This window comes from Acipenser ruthenus, chromosome 2, assembly GCF_902713425.1.
Source record: "Acipenser ruthenus chromosome 2, fAciRut3.2 maternal haplotype, whole genome shotgun sequence".
Lineage (NCBI taxonomy): Eukaryota > Metazoa > Chordata > Actinopteri > Acipenseriformes > Acipenseridae > Acipenser > Acipenser ruthenus.
Window position 1 is genome coordinate 38,299,012 of NC_081190.1, and position 11,281 is coordinate 38,310,292.

At 38.2% G+C, this 11,281-nt stretch overlaps 1 protein-coding gene across 1 annotated transcript; it reads right to left on the reverse strand.

The window, feature by feature from the left end:
- Positions 1–2,005: 2,005 nt before the first annotated feature.
- On the reverse strand, positions 2,006–5,753 carry LOC117408950 (large ribosomal subunit protein mL65-like). The gene is made up of 5 exons (XM_034014420.3): positions 5,089–5,753; positions 4,427–4,572; positions 4,052–4,157; positions 3,715–3,891; positions 2,006–2,357 (listed from the first exon to the last, which is right to left on the reverse strand). Exons 1-5 carry the CDS (start codon positions 5,705–5,707, stop codon positions 2,089–2,091), a joined length of 1,317 nt encoding a protein of 438 aa, XP_033870311.1. The 5' UTR covers positions 5,708–5,753; the 3' UTR covers positions 2,006–2,088.
- Positions 5,754–11,281: the final 5,528 nt, after the last annotated feature.

The window sequence follows — 11,281 nt, forward strand, 5'->3', positions numbered from 1 at the left end:
GCTAAAAAAAAAAAAAAACTATAACAGAGAGAGTGCTTGGTACCTTCGGGGCCTCAGTGCACTCTACACATTCGGTGCCTTAGAGCTCGACGCCTCGGTACTTCAGCGCCCTCGGTGCTCCAGAGCCTTGGCGCCATCAGCGCTTAATCGCTCCCTGCATTGGTGCCCTCAGTGCATAGCTGTCTCGGAGCCTCGGTGCATAGGTGCTTTGACACCCTCTATGCTTCGGCACTTCGGTGCATATACACCCTCTGCATCAATACCCTTGATGCATTCGGTGTTTCAGTGCTTCAGAACCTCAGTGCATCAGTGCTTCGGCACTTCGGTGCACCAGACCCTCTCCACCTTTGGTGACGTCCCGTGCATCGGTGCTTCAGTGCTTGACCCATCGGCTCAGTGCATCGGGGCTCAGACACCCCTACTGCAGACACTCCGGGCAGCACCTTGTCTAAGTTCCACCCTTGCACGTCCTGTGGAAGGATGCTTCCCCATAGGACAAGCACCTCTTGTGTGTTAAGTGCAAGGGGATGCAGCACGCCTCCTCTGCCTTAGGCGACGAGACGTTCTGCTCAATTTGTGCAACATCAGAGCCTCTGACCCTGCGCAGAAGACTGGCAGAGTTCACAGGGGCGGCTTCATCAGCCAGCTCAGCTGAGCCCCCCCTCCCGCCGCCTTCTTCATCTGCCTTATAGGCCATCATAGGGTATTCCCTGCGCACAGGCTCCTGCCCACCGAGCCTGTAACCGCTCAGGGTCTCCCTCGAGGAGCAGCAGTAGGTGAACCAGGCACAGCAGGCAGGCTGTGAGCAATGTGTCAAAAGATGTGCCCCCATGTTTTGTGTATTGGTTATAATGGGCTACATTTGGGGGTGCTACTGCTGGTGGGGTACAGCTTGCTCACTAAAATCTTTAAACTGTGACAGCTAAAGGTAATGTATTTATTGACTACGGTAAATGTATTGTTCTTTGAAAAAAAAAAAAAAAAGGATAGGGACAAGTTAAATAATTGATAGAAGTGCCAACCGAGATTTTGGAGTTTAATCTGCAATTGAGCACTTAGTTAATATAATACACTTCTTAAAAATTATTCTCAACAATAACCCACTTTTGAGACTGATCCTTTTGAATCATTGGTTATTTTTACAGTTTTGGATACAAAAGCAATTGCAAATAAGACCATCTACTATCAATTCAAGTGGCTTAGATTTGCTGTCCTGCCTATTATGACAAACTGACTTGACATGTGAAAATATGTATACTGCAGAATACTAATGTTAGAAACACTATATGCATAAAAACAAATCAGCCATCTGAAAGTCCTTTGTCATAAAAATGTACATTACATATTGCTGCATATTTTTTTTCCAGACGGTCCACTTGAGTAAGTTTAAGTCTCCCATTTCTAGAAAACCCATTTCTGCGCTGGTATTTCATAATTATAGGTGATTTTAATGCTGTTGTACAATAAGTAACACCCAGGTTATAATAATCAAGAAAGACCTGTACTATGTTTTTTCCAGACACACTGCATATTCTCTCCATCAGGATTTATGTTACTGATCGTATAGCCTAGTATTTATTTTAGGGATAGCTTGAATGCATTTATATTGTTTTGCACATTTTTAATTTGCAGGTAGTTGGTAAGTTTAGAGTAGTATTACATTCTTCACAATTACACCAGTGTCACCCATGGCATGGACTAATACAGCTAATGCCTCAGTTTAGATGGGTTATATGTTTTTTTTTTACATTAAACCAAATGCAAAGTCACTTGGTTGAGATACTGCATTCTTTTTTTTTTTTTTTTTTTTTTAAATGCAACAGCTAATATATTTTGTTTTTCAATTAATAGGTTAATATAAATACAAATTTGACAAATTATGATTTATAAACCCTTGTATTGTGAATTGAGGCTAAAATACTTATGAGAACAGGAGACAGAGATACTGTAGGAATTATTCTTTGTATCCCTTAGAATAAAAGCAAAGGAATAAAACACAAACAACTTTCTATTCATAACCAGTTTTTATTTAGACATTTATACTAAACATTGCCACAAATTGGAATTTATAAAGAGGAGTTTCCATCTTCACATCGTCTGTGGCTTATTCAATAGGAAATGAACAAGTAGTTTCAATACATCATCATTAAACCCAACAACTTCACCGTCTTTCACCTCCTCATACAAGCGCATGCTCTCTGAGCCCCAGCATATGTTCTTCCGGGGGTTATTCTGGTCAGTCTGAACCGTGAGGGCAAGGGTATTCAGTTGATAACAGAAAAAGGAGAAATACTGTCCATCTGTTACAACAGCTTGGGATACAAATGGGCGTGTCAGATCTTCATGGCTCCAGAACCCTATTTAAAAAATAAATAAATCAAAGGAACATACTGTAGTGAGTGGTTACATGATAACATAGGTATGGATACAATGTAAGTTACAGAGGGATTTCTTGTATAACTGTAAAAATAATGTCTTATTTACTACCAATTTTAGATAAAAACAAGTAGTTTTAAATTACAGCACTTACCTTTACTTAGTATTTTTCACTAGTTCTGAGTGTAATTGCTGTGTGTGTGTGTGTGTGTGTGTGTGTGTGTGTATGTGTGTGTGCGCGCGCAAGACTTTAAGTTCTTTGAATGGTTCTGAAAAGTTCATCCATTTAGTTTGACCTCTAACTTATTTTTTTAAATGGAGACTATAGATTTTACTGCAGGTTTATTCGAGTAATACTTTGTGAAAATATCCAGTGTTATTATAATCTTCATTCTTGAATGTTTTTAAAATCTAATTTACTGTCCAGTCTGCATTGTACTTAATAGATCAGATACAGGATTAACTGACAGAATCTGATTTGTTTTGGATTTTTGGAGTGACTTATCTAAGGCTTCAAGGAAAGGCACTGGTAGTAATGGAGATAACTTTGGTGAGGAAGTGCAAGAGAAATGATAAGTTTTTTAAGGAGCTGGGCTTTTCAAAACACATCAAAACACTTTCACAAAGCAATGGTACTCAGTTATGCTCAGGTACTCTTGCACTCCATAGAGTAGGATTAAGTATTACCTCATCACTGACATTATGCAAATTCCAGTAGTCTACAATGGAGAACCACCAGCATTTGATTGATTGATTTTATTTTTCAGTGACATACTGGGATATTTTTCATTCAGTTCAGCCTTTGCATAATGTACTCTTGCAATTATTAGCAACAGCATTTCTAACATCCATTTGTTCTCTATAATTATCTTTAAATAAATCACAATGTTCCCATTTTTCCATGTACAATTTCAAATAATCTACAAGATGTTCTCATACATTTTCAGAAATGTGAGCTAAGCTGATAAAGCATTTTTAATTATTGTATGTAGAATATTGCCTGACTTTCTTGACACATGCTTTACTGTAATTTGTACAAAGAGATCATACCAAACTTTCACCAATCGCATAATACAAAAATAGCTGTCCTGTACTTAAGATGTATTCAATTTTTTTTTTACATTAGACTGTCCCCTTTACTTTTTAACTCCTTGTACTTGGTAAATTGTGTAATTTGTAAGGTAAGTATTCTGGAACTGCTTACAGTTTAAGTTTTTGCTATATTTACCAAATATTAAAAAAATAAATAAAATAGTACATTGTCAAACCCCATGCTAAGCTTGTTTGAAATTACTTTGCAATATGTAAACCATACATAGTAAACTGGTCCAAAATTACCTTGATACATCGCCTGGGCTCCAGTCCAGGCAAACAGGCTTGCAATGGCATTTGCTCGCAAACGGACTTCAATCTGGTCAGCAAGATTTCCCTTTATAAGACGGTCTCTCTTAAATCTGTCATGAACCAGGTGAAACTGGGTGTGGCCATAGCTGCATGGATCTGTCACCTTGGACCCTGTAAAAATGAATCAACATTGTGTTTGCACCCCATTGTTTATAGATGCAACCATCCTAACTGAATTTGATTGACAGAATAAAAAAATGTTGTCAGGCTGTCAGTTTGTGATTATAAAATTTCTTAGGAAACAAAAGTTTTAAATAAAAAAAAATCGTACCTATAAAAATGTTGTTATCATACTGTCTTTGGAACATTGGTAGTCTGTTAGGTTCAAAATGTACCACCGGAACTTCGGCAGAAACTGATTCTTGTAGAGGCAAAAACTAAGACAAAGGAGAAACCAGATTACAATTAAAACATGTATGGTGAACGTCAAGAGAAAACTGGTAAATAAATAAAAGGGGTATATGAATGCATTAGCAAAAGGTAGTGATGAACTAATATCGATTTCTGCATAAGGGTTGTTCTTCACAAAATTACTTATTTTCACACATTTCACTTATGTATATAGCCTAGTTTTCTTTAATTATGTTACATTTGGTTAGTATGTCATTTTACTTTATTTAACAATCAAGTCAAATAACTGCCATGCCTCGTCAAGCTGTTCAGGCACTCGTATCTGACAGTGAGGCTGGTCGTTAATCTGAAATCTGATTGGGTCGACTCGACCTCTGCGGTGTCCACGAGTAACGGTTTTTTCGCCTCGCACCCAATAGAAGCTCACTTCAGGATTGAAATCTGTTAAAATGACAAGAACACACTTTCAATCACATACGTATTTTCTTAAAAGCACATGTACCAAATTGAAGTTGTACTTAAGCAATAGCTAACATTGTATTATCTTGGGAGTCATTTTTGGGGGGGTTTACTATATGTCATTAATACACCTCAAGGTCCTCTAACTGGTAAATTGCAAACCAGTCAGCTTCTGAGACTTGCTTTTTGCAAGCATTAAATCGCTTAACTATTGCCAGATATCACAGTTAAAACATACAATTATGCTTATTTGGTAACAGCAGTCAGAGATTGGACAACAAGGATCACTGCCAGTAAGCATCCATTCCAAAAACTGCCCCCGCCCACACTTCAGTGGGGCTGTGTGTTAGACTTTAATCGACTTTTCTACCGTTTTCAATGTTTATACAAGGAAACTAGAATGACATATTTCTGTTTCTACTACCACTGTAACTTGTAAGACAGTAAACAAACAACACCCACGCAATAACATAACATATAGCAAGAGATTAAGCTTACCCAAACTTGACTTTTTTAATAGCGGGTTGTATTTGGCTAATGCGTTGGTGACGCTGGACACCAAGTTTGATAGGAAAGGTGCAACAAAGTGCTCCTGCTCCTTTTGCAGAAAAGGCCTCCTCTTCTTCAAATAAAAGTTCTCCTGTAAAATGCCATTACCCACCAGGGATCGCAGCTCACTGAAGGTATTCTCATCAACCACGGCCGGGTCCACAGCGCCAGCTGCAGGAGGAACCTTGCCATTCTCGTTATCAACTACCTGCCTACCAACACTGCATTTTTCAGGGAGCCCAGGCAAGAATACCGTCTTTGTGAAGTGTTGGTACCAACGATCAGCATTCAGTGTAAACGTCTGCGGGTACACTACATACTTGTCTCGCTGGAGTTTGGTAAGCAGCCTAAGTTTATCTTGCACTGAGCTTGCAGCGCATATCTGGCTGTGATAATCTTCTTCCCTCCTCTTTTTAGCCGATTTACTTTTGGCAGTCCGGGAGGGGATCACAGGGGGGTAAGCAGGTTCTCGTACCGCTGGTTCGCTATGAAAACCTTGTGTGCACCTCAGTGAAAACACCCTCGTAGAGCAAACCTGCAGCAAGGGCAACCGACTGGGCGCCGCCATGATTATCTGCGGGGTCTGGCAACTGTCTAAAACTCGCGAGAGTGATCGACATCTGTGAAGACCAATAGAAATGTGGTATTGAGCCAAATATCCAATAAGATCACAACACAGACGGGTTCCTGTCAAACTTCTCTCTGTGGAATACCACGAGATTTCTGTCAACAGGAGTAATGAACAGTGTGCAGAATGACAAGTGTATATTAGCGATAGCTGAAAGTTTTACATCATCTAGAATTTTAGGATTGACATAATAATTATATATATATATAATTATATATATATATATATATATATATATATATATATATATATGAACATATTTTAGATATTTCATTTAATTAACACCTACAGTACAGTAGTACAGTACTTCATGTTAGATTTCGAAATGTCACATTTTTCATTTTGTGTCAGTTGTTTGTTAAGTATATGGAAAACTACAAAGCGGCATGTAATTCAATATGCTAATGTAACATAATTCAGAAGGTTTCATTCAACTTTATGAAATAAAATTAGTTAATTATGTAGTGTTGTTCAAAACTTTTGGCCGTAGCTGTTAAGTATTAATTGTGGTTGTACAATTTGTGTGTTTTAAGTGGTCCGTCCTTCACTGATACATTTGGAATGGAGCGCAAAGAACATCCCCGATCATATACTAGTTGCGATGAGCAAGATAGCAGCAGAACTCAAGGATGGATTGGTATCCCTCCAGGACAATTGTGTCAGGGAATCTTAAAAAAAAAAAAAAAAAAAAAACTATTGAAATATTTTAGCAGCAGCATGGCACTGTTATTGAATGTATAGGGGTGGGGGGCGACATGTTTTGGAATTTCCGTAATCGATTGCGTGTACCTACCAGTACAGTAAGTGTGAACTATTGGGAAAAACCGGCAGTTTAGCATATATTTACTCAATCAGTAGCTTGATATAACAGAACAACTGTGCTTTGAAATAGGGCAGTACAGAGAATGAACAGCAGGTGGTGCTGCTGAAACACTATGCAACTTAAGAAACGAACACATTGAATATTGAATTCATTGCATGTGAAGCAATAGAGAAATAATCCTTCATGCCCCTCAAAACAAACCAATGTCAATGTCTCATAGCCAGGATTCTTGATGGTATTTTGGGGTTCTGTGAGTAAAATCTACAATTACATCTGTTCTTCACTTTTCAGAATGATCCAAGCCTATATTTGGTTGGTATCTTGTAGCAGTTTGTGCTGTTTGTGGACGTTTGTTTTTGTTTGTGGACTGCCACAGAAGCCACCTGCCTTCATTAATCAGTTTATGACTGAGGCATTGAATTCTGATAGTGTAGTGTATGCATACACAGACAGACAATTGCATGATCTAATTATCTGAGCATGTGGATAATTGTGTATGAAAACAGTAGGTTGAGTTTGAAAGCATTAACACATGGCAGGGTGTTCTTATGGTCTAATATAACCACACATAGGAGTGTTGTTATTGGGCCATATTTCAACACCCTGGGGTGTGTTATTGCACTCCTATCCTACCCCACCCCTACGAAAGTGAATTGGTTGTCGATTGCTTGTTGCAAGCTGTGCCTGGTATGGTGACATATGCACAAGTTGGAACATTTGAGATTGCTCTGTCTGTTCTATTAAAAATAAAAAGGTTTAGTATCGTCTGGTAGTGCAATAAATGCATGCTGATCGATGTCCTGCAGTAATAATAACTTAAGAATAATATCCTTTTTGTCTTTGAATTCAACAAATAAAAACAGTAGAAGTCTACAGAAAGATGAATATTTTTTGTGTTTCTGGTGGCCTGGACGTTTATCCAGCTCAGGTCATCAGTGAAATGAGTTTGCTGGTCTCAGTTCCCAGTGGTACTGTAGCAGAGTAATAAGGCGAAGCTCCCATGGTGCCTGCTAGCACTGATTCTGATCGAAGCCAGTGTCGTTATAAAATAACAAGGAATGTTGTACATGTGTTGTGAGAGAAAAAATAATAATAATAACTTCTGAAAATGTCTAACTTTTAATATAAGTTAATATAACCTTTCTAATTAATTCAACTCGGGAAAGGTAAAAAAAAAAGATATAGTTTTACTTAAGATTAAATCATGTAGTTACAACAAGCATATATGAAAAACTAAATGTTGACAGCAGTGTTAACAAGAGCTTTTGATTCCAGTTAAACTACAGTGCAGAAATGTTAATTCATAGCACACTTTCACAAGTGAATAAAAAAAATAAAAAAAAAAAATAATTTATGTTTATCCCTAGAGTTTTCTTCTTTTGTGTTTTTTTTTTTCGCGCTTCATCTGTCTTTGATTAATTAAATAAAGTTTGATAATCATGAACTTTTCTAAATGTTTTTTTGGCTTCTTCAACAACGTAATTCCAGACTTTGTTTAATTTACTAGGACATACTTTAATAAAAAAAAAAAACAATCTTCAAATAAATTATGTGTTCATGTTTTGTGAAGGGCCCATAATCTCTGTTTAAATCTTAGTTAGTCAAACCATCTCTGGGGACATGAAATACCCTGACTCATATTTTCCAAGTAATGTTGTTGGTTTTACACATTAATGGACAACTATCCAGATAATTCCTCTGAAGTATGCAGTTAACATGTGCCCCTCCTACTGAAAGAGTAAGTAGCGAGGTTCTTTAAAATATATATACTTATTACACTTATAACTTTAAAGTCTGTTGCAAAGCTGTTTTCAAAATGTCCGCTCAAGTGCACTGATAGTGTAAGGATTATTGCCCACATTGTCAAACAGGTAACATAGATATAACGATCCATGATGTGGTACGGAACAGAAAATCCAGAGTGGCCATTTTCAAAAGAGCTTTGACAGCCTTTAAAGTTATAAGTGTAAAAAGTTGTCAGGATGTTTACAATGAAAAGAAAATTACAGGTACGTTATTTAAACAGTTGTACCAACACGTGGGGACGTGTAACGCTATATTTTTTGGAACCTCGCTACTTACTCTTTTATTTCACCTATCTGCCTGTATTGAGGTTTTAGAACTACTTGGTCTTTCTAAGTGTATATTTGACCATTCTTTCTAAAAAGGCAACTGTAAAATATCACTGTCTCTCCCCAAATATTATCAATGTGCTACTTGTGGCTAGCAGTTGGCAATATTCCTGATACAACAAACAAATCAGTCGCTTTTCTTGGTATTCTCAACTACTGTAGGCAGCAAAAATTAGCCATGCTTCCTATAATGTCCCAGAAAGAAAAAAAACTCAGAGCATTGATTAAACTGCGTCTCTACAAAAAACAGACCCATTCTCTTTGCTTTTGATAAAGCTAATAAATACTTTAATGCAGTTTCTAGTTTTCTTTAGTGGTCAGATACACTCCTTTCCAATACCGGATGCTTGTACTGTAATATTCTGTTCCAGTGTTAAAATAAATACAATTTATTTCAAACTATGACAATGCTTCAGGGCTGCAACTTAAAAAACAAACAACAGCAAAAAACAGGTGGAACCAATAACATCACTATCAAAGATTTGGAGGCACTTATCTCAAAATTTTGAATAGATATATTAAAAGGATTATACTGAAGCTTCCCTTCTGTTGCTAGTTGTTTGTTGTTTCAAGCTATTCAAAGTTCTTGCCAAATGTCTGATTTGGTTTTCTATTGACCCTTTCCCAGTAAAATAGCTAGATTTCATGTAATGGTATACCAAGTTGATGCCCAGTGCTTTGCCAGGTCACTGAATGGTATTGCTATCCCTCACCTGTTCCTGACAACCCTTCAAGCATGCACTTTTACACTTCTCAGTATCTCGAAAATAGGGTCAATTGCATTCCACACATGGTATTTTATATACAACACAGCTTGTCTGCTGGCAACTTATTTTGCTCTTACATTGTAAGTATGGGTTTCAGATGTCTTGAAACATAAATGACCTCTACTTTCTGGAAATTCTTGCAGTTGTCTCAGATGTACTGCCAACATATTCCTCTCAGATTCTGCTGTGCTTCGTCCCCTTCTTGATGGCTCCTGTGTCAGAGGTTCCTTCTCTTGCAACTCTAATAGCCCTGAGGATAAAAGTGAAGTTGGTCATTAAAGGACAAGGCGTAAAGGTTTGCCAGCGTTCTCTCGCTCACCTTTCCCATACTGTTGTAAAATATGTAATACTTTAAAAAATAGATTTTCCCTGACTGTTTTTACTTATTACAATAGTGCTGACAAGAAAATAACAACAGTCCATTCTTTTTTTATTATTGGGTTGGAGAATAGGAGAGGCGCAACACATGCAATCAGATCTTTTTCCATTGCGGTATTAGCTATTAACTTTCCTTTACACTGCACGAATTTGGTAAAGACCACAGCTGTATATGCTTTTTTTATTGTGAGATCATTCAAAGATAGCACCTCAGTGCTTTCAAAAACATATCCGTAGGCATGGCAGCAAGTCAATGACAACTAATCAAAAGCAGTTCACGGGGCGACAACAGGGGCTACGTAGAGAGTTCGGCTTTTTCCACTTAACGGCCGAATATTCAAGGCTTGGAATGCTTCTGCTGAAAAGCCCCATGGGATAGGATAGAATAGGAAAGAGGGGCTCGTCGCGCTGGAGCCTTGCTGGGAAGAGGTGCTGGTTGTCCCGGCAACCCCGAGATGCCCTGAAAACACATAATATAGGTCCAGCACCCTGAGCATGTGAACAGAACAGAGGAAGGAAATGGCAAGGTTAGTTTGTGACTCGTTCACTGATTGCGAGAGCAGGCCACGTCCTGAATTCGATTAACCCTTTGCAGTCCATTTATTAAGTGCGCGTCAGGTGCGTCAGGTCCAATTTATTTTCACACGCGCAGTTAATTTTAGACGCACTGTTTAAAATGTATTTTTTTCCACAGTCAAACGGGTTTAAATGGCCCTGCATATCAACAATGCACTCACTAGGCTTCTCCAGCCCCGCCACACCCTTTCGTTCGCTATAGCTTTCATCTATGTAAGAAATAAATAATAATAAAAATAATAGTCGTACATACCGATCAATCATCTCCGGATCACTCGTTTTATCACCAAACTCCTCAATATTGCGATCAAAGTCATTATTTTATTACTATAACATCTGAAAAAAGCTCTGCAAATGTCCATGATAGTCTCTGTGCGCTGACGCACTCAGCCAGCTTGTTTACTATGACCACCCCGTTATCTGATACCAGGGCCATATGTATGGCTATTCATGAGATACGCCTTTTTTTTTTTTAAATTATTTTCCGACTTGTCTCGGCTCCTGTCGCTCCCACTCGGCAATTGAATGGTTTTCTCGGCTTTTTCCGGAGAAAAAACGACTAGAAACCCGTTTTTTGCGTTGCTATAATGATGTCGGACCCAGTCCGACAAAGGACCTGTGAGGAATAATTGCAATGTCGGACCCAGTCCGACAATGGACCGCAAAGGGTTAACCCTTTGCGGTCCATTTATTCAGCACGTCTCAGGCACGTCAGGTCCAATTTATTTTTACACGCGCAGTTTATTTTAGACGCGCTGTTTAAAAGTATTTTTTCACAGTAAAACAGGTTTAAAAGGCACTGCATATCAACAGGACACTTAGTACTTCATCTCCAGCC